The 24,415-nt window shown below is 43.1% G+C and overlaps 1 protein-coding gene across 8 annotated transcripts in view; it reads left to right on the forward strand.

Moving 5' to 3' along the window:
• The window catches only part of LOC128749131 (cadherin-4-like), a 247,847-nt gene that overhangs the window by 180,905 nt on the left and 42,527 nt on the right, over window positions 1-24,415 (forward strand). For all 8 annotated transcript variants that reach the window (XM_053848402.1, XM_053848404.1, XM_053848403.1 and 5 more), the window contains 2 exons: window positions 5,740-5,960; window positions 10,291-10,479. In XM_053848402.1, coding sequence (XP_053704377.1) covers window positions 5,757-5,960; window positions 10,291-10,479 — 393 coding nt within the window. In that variant the 5' untranslated portion in view covers window positions 5,740-5,756. The remainder of the gene's footprint in view (window positions 1-5,739; window positions 5,961-10,290; window positions 10,480-24,415) is intronic.

Consider the following 24,415-nt stretch of genomic DNA (forward strand, 5'->3'; position numbering starts at 1 on the left):
CGCTCGCTCTCTCCCTCTCTCTCTCTGTTTGGCCCAGCAGCCTCGGCAGTCGGATGTTCTCATTAACAGGACTTGTCAGGACAACCTGCTAGCAGTGCAAATTTATCTCGCTCCTACACACAAAAGCTACTCTAAGCGATTTAAATGCTCACGTTTAACTCCCACTAATGTGCAGGTGCATATTTATGTCTGCTACCACATGCTTTCCCAACTGAGCTCTGGGTCTTTTTCTTGCTGGAATGCGCATCAATGAGATGCATTCATGGTACGCACGGCGTTTCTGGGTGTCTGACAGCTGATGTATGTGCAGTAGTTTGCAGAACACGTCTTGGAGCGGGGTTTCTTTTAGGGATTTGAGGGGGAAAAAGGGGGTGGTCTGATTCACTGCCGTCTGTGTTTGTACCTCTGGGAGCTTTTCTCTGCTTGCCTCCTACAGCCCAAGCGCTTGTGCTCCCTACACACTGTGTGTGTGTGTGTTTTCAAAGCAATAGTTTAAGGGTATCTGCCAGTGTGCGGTTGTTACCTGACAGACCTGTCATATCAGTGTGGACCTTATCAAACACCTGCAGCAAAGCATCCCTGTACTTCACAGCCTCAGGGGGGGATTTTAAACTGTGCGGACAGTCTGAGTACGAAATATCAGATTGTGTCCATGCAGTTCCTTTGTCAGTAAATATGCTCTGTATATACAGTATATATTAGTTACTTTTAGGAGCCTATATTTTACCTCAACTGAATATGATGCATCATCTTGTTTTTATGGGTGAACTTCTGCCACCTGCTGCCCATTTGAGCTCACTGCTATCAACTATGTTTCAAACTGCTCATAATGCTGCCACTCTGGTTGTACTTTGGTTGATTCATTTGGGGTTTTTGTGATACTGTATGATATATTCATTATTCATGGTCTGAAAAAGTAGTGCTCATTTTACAATGGGAAATATCTGAAGAGACAAATGCATTTTATCCATGTTTTATTTCTCAATACACCCTGGTGGAAAAGCCTCCCGGCATGAGTGTGAACAGAATACCGTAAAAAAAAGGATTATTTTCTTTCTGTCTCTGAGAAACAACAGTGGATTCAGAAACTCTTATTACATGTAATAGCAAACTTTCTTTGCTTGCTCTTGTTCATGGTCGTCGCTGCTGAACGGACGCCCACGGATGCAGGTCTCTCTTGCACCTCAACTCCAAAAAAACAGAAAATATGCGCTGCTCTTGAAACATTTTCAACGAACAAAACTCCTCTTCAGTTCACTGCCACATTAGACTGATTTTATTTGACAAAAAAGCAGCGGCGTCTTGCTTCAACCGTCGGGGCGAAACTGCATTTCGCAGTCCATTTAAACAAGGAAGGAACGTTCAAATCTGGAAGTGATGTGTGGTTATATTTTCAACACGTCCGTCTGTCAAAGCTTGAGGATAGTAATTACCATTCAATGCCTCTGATTTTTTTATTTTTTTTAAACAGATTTGCGATACTCCTACACGCGTTTCTTGAACTTCTAGCTCAGACTTTTCATCTGTGCGAAACTTCACAGCCACTAATTGCACAGTTCAACCGTCAGGGTGCTGAACCAGCCCTCAGATTTCAGGGATCACAAACTAACCACCATCTTTCACGGGAGAAAAGCAGAGATTGAGCTTCTTTCTCTCCCCTGAAAAGCCCTGGGTTTTATCCGCCATGCAGCTCGTGGACTGTATGTTCCTCCTCAGTTTAAAGCCTGGGGCGGGCGGCTTTTTTCCTGGGTGATATTCTGACCCCTGCAATTGGAAACACAGAATATCTCAGTAAAGTTTTGATGGAGAGATGTTGATTAGATTTGAGGAATACAGCTTTTATTCCCTTCCAGCGATTGAGAAAAGCAATTTTATGCTGTTTGCTTCCTTGGGGAAGCTTAGGAACAATATGAAAATAATGCATTTTTCTTTACAACAAGCGTATCTGATGCTCACGGGCAAGCAATATAATAAAGGCAAAGTTGGTTCCTTTGATTTTATGGCCTTACGCTTGCTTTATTGTCGTGTATTTGCATGTTTTATTCTACTCCCATGTGGAATAGTCGCTATACAGGCAGGGTAAGTGAGCTTCCAGGTAAACCTTGAGCTGCAGTGTTGAGTCAGATCGACAATTTATAGGCAATGGTTGGAAAACAGCGACCTGAAACTGACATCTTTCTGTATGTAATGCGGCAAAGAAATAATGTGTATAAGCTTGACAACATGGAGAGGCAAACAGAGGTCTCTACCTTGTGCTATGCAGGTGCCAAACTCAAGGCCCCGGGGCCAAATGATGTTTAAAGCAGCAGGCCAAGAGATTAAATGAAAACATGCCAAAAACTAGATCCAATTTGGGTCAACATTGAGGCCCATATTGGCTCTGCCATAATGATGGGAAAGCACACTTAGGTGTGTAGAGACTCATAACCAGTTCCACTTACATATCTCTTACACCACCATTATCATCTGTTAATGGAGCCAAATGGTGCCAGCTATGGGTTGTTTCAGGAACAGGAACAAGCCTATTATAACTCAAGGTTCCTTTTACTAAAACCAGTCAACACCTACACAGAAAAAGTTGCGGAAAACGGGGTAAAAATGTCCTAAACAAAGTACAGTTATCATCTTCCCTCCCAAATCCTCTCTTCCCAGTGCATCATCTGGCTGCTCTGTCTGGCTGAAACTTCACCGGGTGTCTCAACTGGCAACTCTACTTTTCAGCATCTGCCACACAAGCTCAGAAGACCACAGCCTTGTAATTTGTAAAGGCTGAACCGAACGATTATGAAAGAGACCATCTGCCTTCAAAGAGATTAGCAGCTCTGCACCTGCCAGCATCACTGCTCACCTTCGTACAACTGCCAGTCTCTGTTCTCCTGTTGACAGCTCTGACTTTGCTGACTCTGATCCATGCTGATTTCACTCCATTTTCTGGTGAGAAGTGCTTGTCTATACTTCCTGTAGAGCGACTCTGTTTTCCTAAAATCTTAGCTGTAACAACACATATATTTGTGTTGAGTTTTTCCACAAGATTATTGAGCATCTGATTCCTGTATCGCCTTTCAGTTGCGCAGTTGAAGGGGTCCAGGTCTACGATTAACTGGAGCTCAAAATTGTTTTTAATACAAGCAGCTGCCTGAAACATACAACCGTCAGGACCACAACAAAACACGACATTGTGACACACACATTGTCACACCCACAGCAGTGTTTTCTTCCATTTTTCCGCCCAAGCTGTTCCCAAAACAGGGTTCCATGCAGAGCTGGGGGACAGATCGTGACCCTTAAAGGCCAAACAAAACATCATTACATCGAGAGCTCAAAGATAAACCCGAGTTTCTGTTTCATCAAGACCGTAGTGAATGGTTACACTCAGCTGAGAGAAGCTGCTACGCTGCTGTCACTGCTCAACCTACCCGCAGAGTTGTGGTGTGCAAATGTGGAACCCATGTCTCTCTGAAACTTGCCACTGCTCGCCGCTGAAAAAGCATGAAAAGTTTGGCTCAATATCCCAAGCATTGTTGTGATTGGAATTGGTTTCACTCGGATGCCTCACTGGTATTTGATAAATACGTTGACTTTAAGCTCACGTCTCTCTAATAGTTGCTGTTTTGATCAATGTCAAACAAGCAATCGCGTGGGATTTTGATGATTTTTTTCCAACAAGTGGAGCTGAATTCATTTGTGGAAGATTCATCTTAGCTTGAGCCACTAAGTGTTTGAGACAGTGCCAGGGGGTTTATTTATTTAATTGTGTTCCGTGAAGAAACTTTTTGCTGCTCTCTTCTCATTTGTATTTAGTGCCTGTTACATTTCACAAGCTTTGCCGATCCCAACTTGATTTTGGGTGTCCGCCTAGCAGACAGCGACATGCTGCGTGTGTTTGGGCTTCTGGTGCTAGCTGGTGCATCAAGCCAGTTCTTCTCACTGCGAGAGCTGGCAGATATTAGAGGTCCAGCGTGTATGTCTTGGTTAGTCGAATACTAATGAACTGTTGAGACGTAGCTGAGATGCTACTGAGCAAGGTTTGAAATGGAGGAGAGAGCAAAGCAGTCGCTTTCTGTGGAGAACCAGGAAGGTTTACTCAGATCTGGGTTTAACATAGCAATTGAAATGATACGTTTGTTTGACCATTTTCGTCTGCAAGCTTCACACTTTACGACAAAACGCTGTGTCGCAAAGTATGGATAGTCTTGCAGCGGACTTTATAAACAATAGGGCCTGGGTTAAGCCGTGGGGTGGCACCAACTTTCAGCTCCATGAGTCAAGATCCTCATGACGTGAGGGCCTATATTTACCAAGTGACATCTGAAGGAAGGCACCAATGATGGCCTTATTCATGACCTGTTCCTATGCGTGTGTTTTTTTGTTTGTTTCTTCCGCTCCATGTTGCTGGGCTCATATGTGTCCTCTTCATGTTTTAACACATCCTAGTTTGGCGTGGACTCCAGTGGATTAATGGGCTCAATCCAGGCTGCTTTGGTTAAACCTGAGTGTTTTCACAGTCATGCTTTACTCTGTGATCATTTCCCACAACATGGCGGGGTGAACACTTGAAAGACAACAGTACCAACGGGTAATTACCTGCTGCTCAGTGCTAATTGCATCCTCCTGTCTGTCGCTGACCACAAAGGGCTTTTTTTTTTCAAGAACTCTGAGAGTCATCCTTGTAGCTGCAGTGCTAAGATTTGAGTTGGTGTGACAGGGTGAGGCATTAGCTTATCAATACTGAAGGATTTGGTGAGGTTGGTCTGGCACGACGAACACGCACCCCTCTCTGTCTAATCCCTTCTGCCGAGTCATGAGGGACGGACATGTCAACACGCAGCCAAACGCAGGGTGTCAGTTTTGTGACCACAGACTTCCCCGCGGAGCACGGGATCAGCAGCCCTTTACCACCCATCTCTTGATACCACCCTACTTTGAGCTCCGGCACTCTGCCTTTGTTACTCTCTTTCTCTCATTCAATCCCTCCATCCATCTGTCGTGATCTCTCGGGAGTCCGGCCCAATTAACCTGTTTAAACAGCCATCTGAGCGGCCCATCCATTCCAATGTGGCTGTGTGAGCAAATGCCAGTTCACTGAGCCAGTTTTCCAATGCCAAGGCCCGTCCACTCCACCACCCAGTCTCCGTTTCACCTCCCATGTATCTCTCCGCCTGCTGTCTGCGCTCGCCTGCCCAGCGAATTCCACTGTAAAAGACCTTGCTCTGAATGAGCTCTGATGCATTTCATTGGCCATATTTAAATGTAATGCCACAGAGGAGCTCTTCGCTGTGACTTTCTTCAACACCAAAGGTCAAATTTATCCACTTCTGGCCTCTTTTTTTCTGACCATCTTCACAAGAAGCAAAACTAGGAGCCACAATGACAAATTCCCTTTTGACAGTGTATAGTTTTCCAATGAAATAAGTGTTGAGGATCGTCTTACATGCAGTTCCACTAATGATTTTTTTTTCGTTTAGCTATGATATTTTCCACACATTTGTGTGCTAATGATGCCTCCTTTTCTATACAAAACATCATTGTGCTAATAACCAGTTCATTATCTTGGCTGCAATCAGCTCAGTGGAGAGCGTCATTAACACCATTGTCTTCTCGGGAAATCTCGCTCGCCTAATATACAATGTTTACGGAGGAAAACACTTATTGTTTCCCTCGTGATTAAGCACAGTTTGTGCGGGATTCATGAAAAGTTTTTATCTTTAATGTGTTTTTTTCCCTCCGTTCTCTTGATAGTGAGGTTCGATGACTGCATGGGGAACGAAGACGTGACGTTCAAGAGCAGCAACCCCGACTTCAGCGTCCGGAGGGACGGGTCGATCTTCGCCCAGGGAGATGGAGCCATGTTGGGTGAACCGGTGCAGTTTAAGGTGGTGGCCAGCGGTCCCCACACGCATGTTTGGGAGACCGTGGTCCAGCTGGCGGTGATCGACCAACCATCACCGCAACAAAATGAGGTGAGTTTTAAACTGAATTTGCTATAAAGTAAACCCTCCTTTATGCTTGAGAATTCAAAGTTTCTTACTTGAGGTGCTACATTGTTACTTATCCTACTCATGTAACATGGATTTATCAGTGAATATTTATGTTTAAAAATAAGTAATGTGCGGCAATATCATAGGCGCTATAAGCTATCAGTTATTTCCCTCTACTATAAATGCTTTTCTCTTCAATAGGACCTTTCAAGTTCTGACAAATCCGCTCCGCCATTTAAAAAAAAGGGAGCATAGACTCAAGTGCGCGTTTGTTTGAGAACTGCGGCAGGGAAGGTGTTACCTTTCACTGAACACCAATTCCCGACAGTGGAACCGACACTGAGGCCTAAACTTCACCTTAGGACCTTGAGTTTGTCTGCAGACTTTACAAAGAGTGGTTTCCCTGGCTGAGAAATGTTTAACCTCACACATCTATCATGTGACTCTCCAAAATGCGACTCACTGGAAGTGTTTTTAGTGAGTCCAGCAATAAGAATGTCCTCTGGATCTGAGCAGAGAGGCGATTAGTGCAGGAATCAAACGCTCCACGTTGCAACAAACATGGATCCTGCAGGAGTGGAAAGTAGGGCACTGAAACAAAAATGATGTTTCATTATGGAAATGGTGCTTTGTGGAGCCTTTTTTTTTCCTGTTGAATAATAACTTCCAGATGTCTGGGTAGCCAGGGGCTGGCTGATATCAAAGTGTGCAGGGTTTTTGGGAGACTGTGGTATGGGGGAACGACTGGCACCGCAGCCAGCTGGCTGAGACTGATGGCAGTGGAGAGGGAGGGGTCTGTGGGGGTCTCTGCATGTATTTCACACTGCATGACTTCAGCTCACATAACACCAGGGCACATAAATACAAAACTTATGTTTGGGGGATACGATCTTTGAGGCCACGCCGGGCACTTTTTTTATTAGATTTCCGCTGCTGTCTTTTCTGTTTGAAACTGCTGGCCACAATTATTTAGTCGAGACAGAGCAGATTGATGTGTGTGGAAACTCATCGCCGCAAACCAAAGCTTGAGAATGTTTACTTTTGTTATTACACTGTATTATTTATCAACTTTATTTATGGATGGAATTCAATTTTAATATTATAAATGTCATTGAGCACAATAAGCTCAGTCAGACAGTCAGCACAAAAGACATAAAATATTCCAAAATAATGACTCCTGGTGTGAACCAACCATTAACCATTACACAGTAATAACTACATAATAAGGATACACAGCCTTATGAAAGCATGGAAATAAACACGTCATGTTTATAGTGAGACTGATTCATGCTCTTTGTATCTCAGTCATAAAGCCACTTGCAGATTCAAAGGTTAGCGCTGGTCCTTCTTCTCTTTCCCTCAGGAGCTCCCTGTACCTGATGGCACGTGTATCTAAAAAGATCTGAAGCATAACCTAGTAAGGAAACAGAAGGGTTGCTAGGTCACATCTGCTTCGCTTCACCCCACTTTGCTTCATCCCGAGCACGACTCGCTGCGACTCTGCTTATCGCTCTGGTGGGATGTAGGGCAACAGTTCCCTGTAGTCACCACCGAACCTCTCACTTTCTCCGAGGAAGAATAAAACATTTGTGCAGACCCCGGCTCACATCTGTCTCATCCTGGTGTGGCGGCAAATGTTGTGCACAGAGGCGTGTGGTGGCTCCTCTGAATATGGACACCGTGTGCTAAAGGATCATGTGCATGTGTCAGAGAGCGTGTCACACACCAGCGCAAACACGACGGTATTTATGTTTGCGTCGCTTGTTTGTTTCATGTGGCACGACTGAAGGCTGCAGCCACAGAGAAACATACTCTGGTCTGTCTGGAAGCAGCTTATAGCTCCCCTACTGGAAAGACCAAAATGTGAAGCCTTAAATGCTAACAGCTCTAGTTATATCACTGTGACAAAGGGTTAGATGACACAGGATTAAAGTGGCATATTTGGGCAGGGTTGAGTCCAGGATTCAGTGGTGGAAGCGTGATGGGCAACAGAGGGCTCTTAAATGATGCGTTTTGTAGGGTGTAGTGTGACGTTTAAAAGCCTGAAGAGATGTCAGAGCTTTCAAAAAGAATCGTTTTCTGTGGCTAAAAGCTCAATTTATGCGAATGCAGGTGTTTCAGCTGGGGTCATGTCCACAATGGCCCAAAAGTGTCGCTGCAATGGCACTAAAAGATGTAGCTCCATGCTGCAAAAGCTGATCAACATGAGGGGAAAAAGACAAAATAAAACAATATACAATGCACACAATGAATTGGTTCACATTGTACATGCAAATCACAACACCTGGTGAGAGAAATTATTCTTCAACCATCCCTACATGTGATATACAAATATGGCTGGTTGACAGGATTAAGCCTTCCACCTTCACCTCGGCTCCCTGACGCCCTGCACCGCCGCTGATCCACACAAACACAAACTCACCATATGCTGTGATGCTTGACACTTTTCCATTAAAGCTGCCTCAAAAGCATTTCCTCCTGGGCATCTGTCTAATGAAGTCAGCCTTGAAAGCATTGTTTCTGTTGGCAGATACAAGACAACCCTCTGAGGGACCTTGGCTGTGCATGAACAAACAGTTTTTAAAGAGAGAGAGACCACGACCAAAAACACTTCATAGACTACAATGCACACTTTAGAGTCAGAGGCCGCTGCCTCACTTCCACCCTAAGTACATCAGGTACTGGATCTGACTGAGTCCATTGTGAATTTTACTGCGCTAAAAACGTTTGTTTTAAAGAGGCATTTTTTAGAATCTATGTGTTTACCAGGCATGAGCAAATTGTTCATCAATATCTGCATTCCCTGCAGAGTAAGCACCACTTTTTAAGCGACTTGCCGTGCTGCTGTCTTACCTGCTGGTGCTCCATCACGCGAGTTCAGTGCTTGAGGAATCACGGTTATTGAGACAAGCTGTCAGGATCAACTGACTGGAAGAAAAACAATAACACTCTGAGAGAAGGGCAGGGAAGAGCAGAGGATAGCTCAAGGGAACAGGACCGAAACACCGAACGCAACCGATGCATTGCTTAAGCCATGATGGTCGTGACTGAAATCCTGACATGGTTCGACCAGCCTGTTCATATTTCCCCCGGAATAAATCCCCAGACTGTCTATTTAATATAACCTATATATCACTCACATATAACGCATGTATTGTAGCCCTGAGGACACTGTTATTGCGTTGCCAAAAAGTACGAGCGGAGATAACAAACTGCCCGTAACCTTGACACATCAGCATTAGTATGTGCACTATATTTAAACGTAAGGTGCAACACATTATATCCAGCACAGTCTATTGCCTTCTGCAGCCGGAGGTGGTAAATTAAAGCGCTCTCGCTGTATTATAAATGACTTGAGTTTGTTTTCAGAAAATGTGGGATAATGTACACCGCACGGAAACGCTATAGCGCCAATTATTACAGATCACAGCATCTCTCCTGGCTCCTGGGCGTGTTTGCGCAGATGAGCAAAGTGTCTTTTTAAGTCTCTCACTCAAACGCCTCTCCGGAGGGCAGTTTTGTGGGGGTCTTTTTTTTGTCCCTCCCTCCCAAAGGGATGGCGTGAAGGGGAGATGCTTTATGATTGAGGTGCACGTCTGTGAATCAGTCATCAGCCGCCTAGTAAAAGAGGTTGTAAATCTGGCTTTTCTGTTAATAAGCTTTTCATCACTGTGGTAAATGGCACACTCCATTGTTTACTGTCACATTTATGAACATATAACACACCTGCAGGCATAAACAAACACACAAGTCTGACCTCTCTGCAGGGCTCTGTGGCTTTTTAGAACTCCTTAGCCTACGAGGGGAACTAGCATAAAAAGTCATGGCGGATTTTGATATACTTTTTGAAATAGATATATCAATTTTTATGGATTTTTCATCTTTATAATTAGTTAATATGCAAATTAATGTCCCTCACTCAATCATCAGTCAGTCATATTTATTTATTTTTATTCTGATCTGTTGCCTTATAACTGTTTTGTTATTGTTTTGTTGTCAACATTCTATTCACTGCGAAAGTACTCAGACAGTGCATACCTCCCCCAACGTTATAAAACAATGCATGTAAATAAAGTAAGAAAAAAAAAGGGAAAAAATGAAGCGAAATAATTTTTAAAAAATTGTGAGGAAAAAATGCGCACTCAACGACATATTAAAGTTTTGGAGTTCCTCTGCGAGCAAACTGATTCATGAACTGAGCTTTATAATAAAGTGTGAACAAAATAGAGGTTTGCATGGCTGAACAATAGTCACTGAGAATTGAATCTACCTTAACTGATCCCAAATACATCATCCAAATACTCTCACACAGGTCACCAGTAAAGATGGAGCGGCAGCAGAAGCGCAGGAGTCGGCCCGAGCTCCGCCTGCCGTCATCAGGTTCCCAACCTCCGGTCTGGGCCGGTCCAAAGGTCTGCGGCGGCTGAAGAGGGACTGGGTCATCCCACCCATCAACGTGGCAGAGAATTCCAGAGGACCCTTCCCGCAGATGCTTGTCAGCGTAAGTGACAGTTTTCATTAGCTGCATCAATGACTCAGGCGATGGGATTACTACAGGGATTTGTTCGAAGCTCCTGGTGTCTAATAATCGCTGTGTTTGTGATGGAGCGTGATCGATGCGTACAAGAATATGAATTTATGGTCACATCTTTGCACCACAGAATGGTTATTTACCAGGTCCAGAAACGGATTTAGTCTTTGCCTTTGATCTCATGCGAACAAATTTCAGCGCACAATAGTGACTTTGATTCACTGAACAACAGTCTGGTTAGCATTTCTTGCTTTCCTCCTCTTGTTATCCTGAATGTCAACTCATTGTTGACCTCCTCTGTAACGAGTGTAAACTTTATTTCCAACACTGGTTCATCAAAGCTCCGGGGAGATGCTTGAAATAACTTTCAAAACTCTTCCTGTAAAGACGAAAGAGTCAGTTTAGTTTCTCTTAGAAAGAAAATCTGCTCCAGAAATGTTCACCATTATTTTCCCTCTGAATTTCCAATATTGCTCGTCCAGTCAAAAGTTGCACTGTCTTTGAAGTTGCCTGAGCAAAAGAGAAGGGCAAGAGGAGCAGCCAAAAATGAAACAGAGAGAATACTTAAAGGAGCATTTAAAAATATAGCATACAGACACACACAATCCACTTGGAGCAGTAAATAGGTCCGTCAGGGGCTGGTGGATCGGTGAAAGTGTTTGGAGCCGCAGAGAAGTGATGCGTGTTGATGCCTCCGTTGGCTTCTCGGGCGCCCGTCTCTCTAATGATGACTGGAGGGCAGGAAAGGCCAGACTGAGAAGTGGAGATTTTAACAAGGAGACATCTCTGTAAAGTGGATGGCATGGGGATGATTTTGCTGTACTTATTGTTTATTTGTTTAGTCCACGTTGGTTCAACTTTGGGGATTTGAGGCTTTCCTTTCTCTTGAAATCCTGTGCGCTGCTAATTATTTCCTCCACATATTCCTGCGAGAAAAAAAAAAAATAATAATTGAGAGGATGTCCAGATTATCCACGCTCTGAGAAAGGTTAAGATGTTTACCACCTCTCATCGTAGTGATCGATGAGTGGGGAACGTGCGTTTTGAGCGCAGCTATGTATAGCAGTGGCTCCCACGCTGAGCGAGTGGGTGTCCACCGCACGTTTCATGGGACTATTTTCCATGGAATTGGAAGCTGTTCAATTGTGTCGCTTCACTGAGTAAACAAGTTCTCAGGTTTTGAACAATATCAATAGAATCCGAGGCGACAAGTTAGTTGATGCCGCGCTTGCATTCATTGATCATGCACCTGGTGTTGTGCAAAAGTGAAGTGAACTCCGGTGTCAGGATGGAAACTCTCCCAGAGTCAACTCAATTAAAAGTTAGTGATGATGTTGAACAGTCTGTAGCTTGGTCATGATCTTATGTCCCACATACAAGTGCTCATGTAGTTCAGTGGCAATGACTGTGATATGAGCGACCTATTACAGCACTGTATGATTTATATTTTAGATGATTTTTACTTATTATCTCATGTAATTCTAGCCAATATAAAATATAGATTTTTCATGAAATTCATTCAAAAAAGTGGGAAAAAATTAATAAAAAATACATAAAATATGTAATACTATTTTTGTTTTATTTTATTTTTTATTTTTTTACAAATTTAGGTTTGTTTTCCCTGATGTTATTGTTTTATTGGATTTGTTGGTGGTTTTTAATCATTTTTTATGATCAAATGTGGTTGTTTATTGTACTATTACTATAATTTTACTTCTATTATTATTATTATTATTATTATTATTATTAGTAGTAGTAGTAGTAGTATTGTTATTATTGTTGTGATTATTATTATTGTTATTATTATTGTGTTGTTGTTGTTGTAGAAAATCATTTCTTCAGGTACCATAAAGTTTCTTCATTTTTTTTTTTTACATATTTTTAGATATATCAACTTTAAAGGCCCTGGAATATTATATAATAAGCCTCTCATTTCCGCCCAAACTGATATCATTGCATTGCATGTATTTTAACGCGATGATTCATTATGTTAAATATATTCAGAGGAGACACCTTAACATTGATTTATATTATTTTGTGTTTACGGTATTAAGAGAAGTAAATGGGGGAATCTTTGGAACACTTTAACCTATGCATCAGCCCCAAAATATATTCACGTATTCCTCGTACCATTCCTGACCTGTCCTGAAAAACATTGTAAAAATATGTCCATTACTTTTGGAGTCATGTTGCAGGCAAGTGAACAGACTTTGTGGCACATTACCAGTATATAGTGTGACTCTCTGGATATTTACCGCCGCCCCTGCTGCACTATAAGAGCCTTCCTTTATTCTTCATATTAAACATTTCCACAGCGTTAAAATGTCAAAGCGATTTCTCAATCTAGTTCCCATTTCACATTCACAGTTGGAGCGATTTGAGAACGCCATCTCCCTATACAAAGTTAGCTGTAAACAGTTCCCGCTGCGCGTCTCTTCCCCGTCTCCCCCGTGCCATTACTCTGTGTTTTGTGTGCTGAGGCTGTGTGATGCCTCCTCTAATGGCCTGTGAAGTCAGTCCCATTCCTAATGGGCTTCTCTGTCATCCGGCATGGCACTGAGTGACATGCAAGCAGTGGTCTTCTCGCCATCCTGCCGCTTTTCCCCTCTCCTTGACCAAGTGGACGTCACAGGCGGTGACAGCAGCCCTCACCTGCAACCCTCTGGTCGGCAGCGCTGTCACTTTGATCAGGCCGGGGCGGAGGCTCTAGTGACTGGCCTCTGAGCTCATGGCCTGACATGGCTTGAGGGAAATGTTGAGCACATCACTAAAGCCAGATCTGTATTTCCCCTGCTCTTTATAGCCGTCAGAGAAACGTGGACGGCTTTTTTATGAATAGCTGCGTGGAAATAATTGCCCCTGCTTTTCACTGCACATCAATGTGTGATGAACTTGAGTCGACTCGCAGGCTAAATTTCTGACCTTTCCAGTCCCCATCGCTGGGTCTAATTGAATTGAACGCCGCGCGGTGGTAAGAGCTAAACAGCAGCCTTTTATGGAAACGTTTTTTCTCTGAGTGATGCGGAGCTCCAACACGTCACGGGGGCCAGCGGAGAGAGCACACGGAGGAAACAATTGCTGGAGACCGAGAGGAAGAGTGCGAGCAAAACGAGAGGGGTAATTTTTCACAATAAACAGGTGTTCTTTGTCGGTCCCCTTCTTCTGCAGCGATACAGCCATCAATAGCATGTAAGGGACATTGATTTTTCACAGAGGCTTTTTGAAACCTTGCATTGATCCACACTTCTCCGACTGCAGGAGAGCCATTGATTTCTTTTGCAGGGGTAAATAAAGACTCAGCTACCCCCCCTCCTTCTCCTCCAATTCGCTTTGCCTATTAGAAACAACCAGCGAAAGGAGCAAGCTGCGATGAAACCACAGTTTTAGAGCCTGAAGAAAAAACGGCGATGACCAGAGATCCTGTGAAATCCTGTTGCCCACGTGACTGTAACACCCCAGCTGATGCTGAGGACATCAATTTCTGAAGAATTTGCCATGTATTGGTTCGCAATTTGCTGCCTGCATTTATTCCCCCGCAACACAAGCATAAAGAAAAAGTAAAATAAGGTATATTCACAGCCATCAAATGCAATATAAGTGACAAAAGCTAGTGATTTATATGTCATTGTGGAGACACGATCGCAACCAACGACACATTTGGAGCCGCATTGTGCCTGAACTCCGGCAACAAGTTGTGGTGCGTTGACCAATTGGAGCCCAACTTTCACAGCGACACAGGTGTGAATATAGCAAGGCATAAATATTATTTGTACACTGTCTAATGTCATCCTATTCCCAACTGTTTTTTTCTATATGAGTTGATGATATTTATGACACATTATATTTACATAGTTTTGTTGTAGTCACTTGGTTTGACTTGTGAATTGGTGGTATAAAGGCGCTCAGATATCTTGTCAACCCAAGCTAAGATGCACAAAATTCAAAGGGTTTTTGCAGGGCGAGCCTTTTGACAGGACCCAAGAGGTCAAAGTACATTTTACTTTTAGTGTGTTCTGTCAGTTCCATGGGTCGGCCATGAACTAAATGGCCATAAAAAGGCCGTTTTAACAACCGCTCTATGTCTTGTTAAATAATAGAGAGACGACTCAGGACAGCAGTGGCGAAGAATGGGATTTATGGAGATAACTGATAGACTTCCAAGCTGTTCAGCACCTGATCATTCTCCTCCCCGTGAATCCCCCTGCAACTGTAACGTCTTTTTTCCAGAGCGCTGCTTTTCCTCCTCGCGCTGAGGCGTAAACTCACAAACACTCTTAATCACAAACAAGCAAACATATTCATACACAGGCACAGAGTGGAATGACTTGTCCGACACAGTCTGCAAACAAAAGATCAGCATCGCACGTGCCTCAGTCCTGCTTTTGTGTGCGAGCTGTTGGGGGTTTTGTTTGGTTGCATCTCAGCTGAATCGCTGAGCAAAGAGAAGTAAGCTTGAAGAAACAGGAGCTTCTTTTCTGACGTGGTTTTCAGCAGGAGGGTTCAGAGAAGGGAAGCTTGAAATCACAAGGCCCACATGGAGCGTCATTTGCGGTGCTTGCTTTGAGTTCAGTGCTGGCGTGTCAATCAAAGTGTGGTAGTGGCGGCCCAGGCAGAATTAATACTTGAATCGTCCTTGACTTTTGGAATTTGAAGTTTCTGTGTTTCAAAATGGCAGCGGAAGCAGCTCTGCTTCACAATCGACACCCAAAAGACGCGTCTTTTTCAAGCACAGCTATTTGCCATCCTATCATTTATTCCATCTTCCTGGACCTTTTGGTTTCTCAGTGTACTTTTACATTCTTTACCAGTTGATCTGGAATCTTTATGGGTCACAAAAAACACTATGCTTGACATAAATGTAGAATTTTATTTCAATGAAACAACACTAAATCTCTTACTGCCTGTTTTTTTGACCTACAAATACTGTACTTACAGTACAAACACAGGTCGTGATACAATCTTCGACGTTTTTTTAACACTTATTTACAAATTTCCTGTCCCAAAATGACGACTTTACACATTCCCCCACACCCGGCGCCGAGTCATGAAAGTAAAAGAGGAGACAATGGGCTTCTTTCAAAGACGGGTGAACCTCCTGCAGAGTGCGAATAGGAAGCAAAACAGGGAAGCCAGACCTTGATCGGCTCGCGAGGGAGAGCCGGAATACTCTTGTCAGCATTCCATTTGCTGTTTGTTTTACTCTCAAACACATCTTGGATAGTTTTAAACTCTTACTTCTTTGTTTGATTTCAGACGCACGGCGTATTCGCAGAGGTATTTCCTTTCCTAAAACCATCTGCAAGTTTTCTTCCAGAACAAATAATTCTCCATCTGCGGGGGCTGTTCAGATACACCAGATATGCTTCTTTGGCGTCTCCACCATCTACATTGTTTTGTTTGCTCATATTCATTTCGGTCTTTCCCAATTTGTCATTGTATATATCAAAATTATTAGTATAAGTGGAAGCTTTCCAGGGCTTGTTTTCCAACTGGAACTGGGCCACAGAATTTGCAAAAACGGGTCCATTTTATTAATTATTATTGTAAGCTGTGACTTGTTTATGTGGAGAAGAAATTAAATTTAAGGGGAAAAGTATTTTTTTTTGCACGATGGTGAGTAAATTGAAGTCATATTTGACTCGCCACCTGCTCATAGTATGAGGAAAAATGGCATTACATTGGGATCAGAGAACATTATTCATTATTAGATCTTGACTTTTTAGTGCTTTTTAGCAGTGGTTTCCAAACTTTGGTGCATAGAAATGTCTCTCTCACAATATATTTACATTTTATTTCTTTTTACTCATATATTATATTCATAAAACATTGCAGGGACACTTAAGGGAACCAGCAAAAGTATCTTAACGTTTACATTCTCAATTATTTTTGGTAAAGTATGACAATTGATAAAGAAAAGTAAGGAAAATTCAACTACAAAAGTGTTTTTTGGCAACTTGCTATTCTTTACTAGGCATTTCCCTCCCCTCTATTCTGATCTGAATATGAACATATGGTGAAATAGCTTCATTATAAACAGAATTCTAGAGTATATTATACTATAATATTCATCAGCAGATGAAAATAAATCTATATCCACAATATGTAGCGACAAGGAGCTTCACATAATTGTAAGGAGGACTTGTTCCACCTACAGCGAGCCAAAGCTTCTTCCGAGGATTTATTAAAGCAAAGCAAACAGGCCACAAAAGCCTGGCCTGGCTGCCCACTCACTCGGAGACACATGTTTAAACAACAGCCTCCCAACTTTCTTCCTGATCTGACGCTTGTATGTGTGCGCCCTTCTGGGTGGAGTTGATCTTGAATTCACTAGTATATCGTCTTTCAAAAGTCGGGCACGAGTCAAGAGGAGCAGTTCGGGGGCCTTCAATATGAGATGAGGGGGGACTTTATGAACAAGGCAGATAAAAGCTTTACAAACAACCTCTGCAGTTCCCTGAAGGTTAGCTTGAGTGACCCGGTGGATCAGTGGGATGAAGGAGAGTCAAGACTCTCCATTTCTCTGAAGACATGAAAAAATAATGTGCAGTGAAATTGGAAAAAAGATATTCGGATGGGGACTTTGGGAGGTGGGGACTGTAAATGAAGTGGGGGCCAGAGTGGCAGTGATTGTTGGCGATAGGAGACAAGGTCAGTCAAATCAGAAGGACAGATTGAAAGTGGAAAAAAAAAAAAAGGAGGGAAATAATGCAAAGAGATAAAGCAGGAAAACAGCCAAAGAGGAAGGAAGACAGGCAGACGTTGCGGTCACACTCTCGGGTAATCCCCTCCGCCCACCTCTGCTCAATAATGTTTGTGCATGTGTGTCAGGGAGGCAAACAAACAAAGTGAAATCTGATTTAAAACAAGGCTGCGGAGTTGCAGGCAGTGGAAGAAAGGAGTAATGACAAGTGGAAAAGTCCTTGGGCACGAGATTCAATTTAATTGGAGCTATTTTGGATGCAAGTCGTGTGTTGTAAATTCCTAATCTTTCTTAATGTGCTTATATTTTTCCATTTTCTTGTCTTCTGCTGGAACTGGAGGTAAATCAAGATCGAGGCCTGCGACTGAGTAATCCTGTTTACGCTGCCATTTACTATAAAATAGAAGTCAAGAGCAATGTGTGCATGTATAATGTGAGCCGGGGGAGAGTCTCTGCCGCTCGCCTGGTCGCAGCGTGTGATAAAGAACTACACGGACAGAAAGCTCACTGCCTTCAGAAAGTTTTGTCAGAGCCTGATGGGGTGATGAACTTCAGCGCTCGATTGAGTGGGAAGATCCTGGTCAAAATAAAATGGTTCCTGACTGTAGCTTTAATGGGAATGCCCCCAAAAAGTGCCATCTGCTATTGTCGAGCAGAAAATATTGTTTTGGATCAACTCTTCTTCTCGTGAAAGTTTGCTCTTTTAGCGTCTGAATAAGAAGGTTTGAGGCTTTCCGTTATCAAGAAGAGCATCAGGATGGAGGTGAAGGTGAAAGGTCTCGCTAATATTACAGGCTTCTTCTTCTCAGGATGCTAAAAATGAGTAGTACAGAGGACCTAAACTTGCAGCCCGCGGACTATTTGAGGTCCTGGCGATGCAGTTTTGAGGCCCGCAATTTTTGACTCTGACTGGGCACCCCCTCTTCGTGCCAAGTGAGATTTGAAGAAAACATATGGGTGACATTTAAGCTTTACCTGTGGTAGACTGAGGAAACAGGAGAGGCCTACAGGTCCGAGTGCCTGCCACATACCTTGGAAACACCTTCATTGTTATCAGAAAGAAGGGTTAAAAAAAAAAAAAGCAGTCAAACCTTGCACAAATGGAGACTTTTTTTAGTCCTGCAATGCATGTCTCGCAACCATGCCGGACATTTGTGGGATGACTTTTGGTCTTTTTTTAAAGAAGCTTGTTCCATAGATCTTCAAGTGGCTCACACTGACATTAAGTGGAATTTTTTAATACTAACAAATAGCAACATCAGATATATATATAGATATATATCATTTACAAGTAACATCCGACTTGCGACCTGCTCGACTTACGTCCACCTGTACTTATTACCACGGCCAGCAGATGCCTATTTTATTTTTTTCATTCAATGTCCAGCACCGCAGCACGTCGCAGCCCGGCAACGCGCACAACAGCTACAGCAGCACAGTATCCCAGCATCTCACTCTCACACATAAAAACACAACAGATTGACATTGTGTATCCTATACAGCAGTACCTGTAACCCTTGCATCGGCCATTTTAAATGGCATTCGACTTATGTCCAATCTAACTTACGGCCAGTTGGTCGGGACCGACCCCCGTCGTAAGTCGGATGTTACTTGAATATTTATTTTTGACTCACACTTGTTAAGCGAATAAAGCAAAACTTCCTTGAGCTGCTTTTATCGGTTTACTAAGCAGTGCAAAGTACTTATTATAGATACATTTCCCTCGAACGGGTGTCAAATTCAAGGCCAGGGTGTCAAATCCGGCCCTCTGAGTCACTGTAAATGGCCCACCAGAGGATTGAAGGATATAGTTTTAATTAGATTCCACCACAAACTATTGCCAGTCATGTTGTGCGCGAAGACAACAGTGTTTGCTGTTTGACAGCAGGGATGATAAATGTCCAAAAAAAAGGAAAATACATGCATATGGGAAAGCGGGTGTGTGTTTGTAAGGAAGTAAGGGAGGGGAAGACTCTCAGTCTCTTGTGAAAAGAGGCAAAGTCGGGGTGATGGAGTGCATTTTAGAACTAACCACAGAGATGCTTAAATCCATCACACTGTTTAGAGTCCTGTTAAAGGAGATATATACTCTGTAATGAAGGGAAATTGTATCCATTTATTTGTTTTTAAGTTTCCCCCATTGCGTGATTGAATTTGACAGTCGTCCACAAGTAATAGCGCCAGTGTAGTTTCGCGTGTCAGTCTTGATGAATGACCTGTGAAGCAGAGGTAATTCTCATCCAGCTTAAGAGTCGCTCGGGTATCTCTTTGGTGTAAGGCGTGTCGAGGGACATCCTCGCTCAGTAAGGCGGCCATGCCTGCTCTACTCTGAGCCTCTCCCAGGTGACAGTCTTCCAGTGTGATTCACAAAACTTTAAACATTCCCCTGAAAGTGGAGTCCTGTGAAAGCATTTACTAGTTCCCTTCTCTGCACAGAGAGATTTCGATATGAATCTTCCCCAAGAATAAACAATTTAGCGCCAGATAAAAAGTCGCCAGTGTTTTATCGCTCATCCAATCGCGGCTTCTCACTTCTCGCCTCTCTGGCCAATAATCTCTAATGCCACTTTACACATTTTTATTTGCTCTTTTTTTTCTTGAGGAGAAAAGGACATTTCCTCCAAATACCCAATAAAAGCTAAAGCATCTGACGTTGTTCATAAAACCAGCGTGATGCACTGCTCACCGCACACCGCTTGGCACCGCGGCATACAGAGGCCGATGTTACGGTTCATTTGAGGCCTTTTTATATAACACTTCTTTATGTAAGGTGATTTGCAGCTCTGTATTCAGAATGTTCCTGGAACAAGTTTTGAAGCCTGAAAACCACTTTACTGTTTTATGAGAATAATAGCAACACCTTACGTTGTAACTGACTTTCACTTCATTGCTTGACCACATCTGCTGTTTGCGGAAACAATGGATCCTTTTCTATATGAGCAGTGAAGCTAAAAGATAACGCTTTTTTTGTAAGATGCTTATGCTACAGAAATATGATCAACATGGACTCACCACGCATATGCATGGCTGCACAAACATCCGTGTCTCACTCTTCCAAGGTTCATTTGTCAGTGTGACAGCTGGACTCGTGCTGAGCCCGGGTTTGCCAAGCTGATTCCCTTGCTCGGTTAGCTGGAGCCAGAACATCCTGGGAAGCATTCTGACACACACTTCGATGCTGTTTGTGTGGTGCGTGTGTGTACAAGCCAGTTTGTCTGCATATGTATGTGGACGGGCTACTCTTCAAAACAGCAGCTCAGCGAGGTCCGGCCCCGCCGCTGCAGCGCTTGGCAACATTACGATTGGCAGGGAGCGGCACGCATTGTCGGGCTTCCAGTCGACATCAAACATGCGCTCTGCTCTGCTTGAACACCTTTTTGCCCACCCCTCTCTCTCTACATTTGGGACCCGCCACTTGTTTCATCTACAATCGTTCTTCATGGTTCTTCGCTTGAAGGTCCAGATCCGAGACTGAAATGCTCTTTCGAGAAACTATCTATCTATCTATCTATCTATATACTGTATATATACAGTGCTACCTCGGTTCTCAACTACAATCCGTTCCAGACGGCTGTTCCAGAAGTGATTAGTTCGAAATCTGAATCGATTTTTCCCGTTACAATGAATGAAAAAAGAAATAATGCGTTCCAAGCCTTAAAATAGGCTTTTGTAGGAGTGAATGTAGAGTGTCTGCTGCAGGTGCGCTGTTCCTCTATGTGTGTGGCCGCTGCATGTGGGAGGGGTTGCTGAGTGAGTGACGTCTCTCCAGAAGTGAAGAGGTGCCCGGTGCGTGTCCAGCTCTGAATGTGCGCTTCTGTGCAGTTTGGCTGTGACAAAGTCATAAACCAAGTAACGCTCTGTCCCAGACTCGCCTCATCCCTGTCCCAGCTCCAGCCCACAACAGGACATCAAACCCTGGAGTGTGGAGAGCGAGCACCTCCCCTGTGACACTCTACAACGGTCCAGTGTGGAGACAGGAAAGGTTTTACACCTCAATATGAAGAAAAAACAGTCAGTAAATGTAGCTAACGGGACACGTCTGCATACAGAGGCTGAGTTATACACAAGAACAAAGCGCGTCGTGGGTCAGCTGGTCGGTCCGCGCACATTATGTTTTTTTCCGGCTTTTTTCAGGGACGTTCGAGTTCTAGATTTCATTCGAAATCCGAGGCAAAAAAATCTCGAATTTTTTGTTCGAACTCCGATTTGTTCGAATTATGTGACGTTCGAAAACCGAGGTACCACTGTATATATATTTTTTTTCACATTGTTTTTTTGTGGGTTTTTTGTGAAAATTATAGTTTCAGTAAAAAAATAATTAAAAAAATATCCAGTGAAAACATGATTTGTTCAGGGATTGCTTGACAAATACATTTAATTTATTCGAATTACAGACTGAAAAATGTGAACACAGTCGTCATTAGAACTGCTTAGACAAAGTCGTGGTATAATTATACACTAAGTGGTTTTTAAATGCGATCAGTGTATTTAAAGTGAAGAAAAAGAGAGAAACAACTTTGCAATTAAGTTGAAAACCGGGTTTTCCGGATAAAGCGCATTCTCCAAGAAAATTATGGGAGAGTGTGGACAAAAGGAAGTGCGAGAAAAGGTTGGCGAAAACTGCAACAGCATGGTCTAATACGCCTTGCTCGGATACCATCTATCAGCCCGACAAATCTTCAGCAGTAATTATTCCGATGGAATTTTCAGGGAGTGAGGGGGTCAAAAGAGGGAAAAAGTAACAAGGGCTTTTAATATTTTCATTGTCAGAGCCGCGGGAGGCTGAAGAAGTGGTGAATGCATCCATCACACTACCAATTTCACAATTTAATCAGACCTTCAATGAAAGGAAAGTGGCATAAAAGCTGGTGGAGAGCAGCATTAGGGGATAACATTGAGATAGTAGCCCGCGCGCTCAAGTCTCACTCAGCCATTGGAGGGGGTGCGGCTGTTCTTTGTCTGCCCCCACAATGGCTGCCTGATTTTAATTCTCTCCTGCTGGAAGAAAAGGGAGTGAGGAGAGCGCGTGGCTCCATTGTTAGCAGCAGGAAGAATGGTCGTTCTAATTTGCTGTAAGTCTGTGCTATTAAAGATCCGACTTCTTTCAGCGCTGTAATAATTGGAAAAGTCATTTACTTCTTAACTCCCATTTCTCTGTGTTATTTCCACTAATGTAGAGGAAGGTCTTTCAATAATCCCACCTACGTCATTTCAGCCGCCGTTTAACTGACACCAAAGCGTATTGACGGTGTTATCTCTCAATTTCATTTGAGCCGCATCGACTAAGCTGGTTCAGATCGAATTTGCATCTTTTTTTCTTTTGTCCCTTTTTTTTAGATTAGAAAATGCCACTGTCACAAATGTGTCCGCCGTCGATGTGTTGCCGATGTCACGCAGCTTAAGTTTGACTGATGAAGTGAGGACTTGCCTCATGCGGATTCACAAAACAAACCGAAGCAGGAAGAGAAAGCGATGGACAGAGACCGATTATTTAAGATCCATCCATTTAGAATATTGTGGAGCAGTTGGACGTGAGATTATGTTTCGCTGTTTGTAATCCGAGCTCGCTTTTAGTCAGTTGTTTATTCGTCATCGCAACTGCTGTGCGGCTGACTCAGCTGTAGACCACTGAGTTAACTTCACACATCCATTTTGGCATCCGTTCATCTCCAGTTTCTTGCTGCCAAGTAGAAGGGTTTACAGTTTTAACAACAGCTCCAGAACTAATGAAGTCAACGCTGGAAAAAAATAAAATAAAAGCTAATTTTGATGTGACTTGTCAGATGACCTCATCTGTTCTTGCTCGAAGAACAACTCCAGTCTGTCTCTTTTTCTTCGTTTTGACTGGAGGTGGAAATCAATTTGAAAAACACAGGCTGTACTGTATAATAATGTTTGACACCAGAATGATCACATCCATCATCACTGTCCTATTTAGTCTCCTTCATATTTCCAAATGCCAAAATGATAGCCCTACATTTGTCGTCCTTATCGATTGTCTTTATTTCCTATCTTCTGAAATGTAGCCTTTAATGCAACAGAGAAGCATTTATTTTCGCCCCAACTTTATGAGTGGAAATACAGCAGTACTGTGTCGTAGACAATTTGTTGTCTTTCACTTGTGTTTAAAGATGTTGGAGGGTTCAGATGTTACCAGGTTTGTACGTTATGAAGCCATTCCGTTTTCCATGGTCCACGTAGAGAGACCAGCGAGCTGCCGCACATGGCTGCTCCACATAACTTCCCTGAAATCCAGACAGCTTGTCAGGTCCCGCTCCACTCTCACAGTGCTCTTAAGGCGGTCTGCCTTCACATTCTCTATGAGGATCCTCTGTATGTTTTTGGGACCAATGTCTTAGTGGACATTGGACTAAAGTAGTGGACTAAACAGCTGTACAGTGTGAGCAACTCACACATGCTTTTAGAGTCACAAAAATAAATTCAACATCACGCCAGACCTGCATCTCAGACATTGTACAACTCCATCAAAGTCTGAGCTCAAGTGTGTGTGTTTTTAAAAATGCCACAAGAAAACTCTTAATGCTCTGCTTTGCTGACTCGCAGCGAAACATGCAAGCTGTCCTATTTCTTTCGCTGTGTGTTTGACAGATGGAGTGGGTTTGAGATATGCAGCCTCAGAACTGTTTCTCTCCGCAGCTCTGTCTCTGCAGAGATAGGCAGCCTTTTTCTGGGGCCTGTTGTCCAACACCTTGGTTTCTTGTCTGATTCGCTGTAGCGTGCCGGAGCACTTTTCTGATTGTTACTGCTTGTTGTTGTATTTGGACGTGGCGTGCTTGTTTGATGGGATCCAGAGTCATGAAAGGTCATGTTTTTAAGTCTTTAGGGAATTTCTGTCTGAAATTGACAGACTGCTCGTACCGTCCTGCTCACTGAGGCATCTTTTTGTGAGGGGAAAAAAACAGGCTTATGTACAGAGCTTGAAATATGGGAAGCCCACGTTTCGCGTTTGACACATAGCTGGCTGCTTTGACATCAGTCTTCCTTTATGTATTGTTCCGTCGACAACACTCGGTGAGTCAAATCTGCATGCTGTTGGAAATGCTCATTCCAGAACAATGGTCTCAACATTGTGCTCAAATCTTGATTTCCTTACCCCCCAAATAAGTCATATATATGGAGATGAAAGTAATTCGACGCATGCTAAAAAGCAGATTAGCTCTCTAGCATTTACATCTACAAGTGATT

This window comes from Synchiropus splendidus, chromosome 18 (assembly GCF_027744825.2).
Source record: "Synchiropus splendidus isolate RoL2022-P1 chromosome 18, RoL_Sspl_1.0, whole genome shotgun sequence".
Lineage (NCBI taxonomy): Eukaryota > Metazoa > Chordata > Actinopteri > Syngnathiformes > Callionymidae > Synchiropus > Synchiropus splendidus.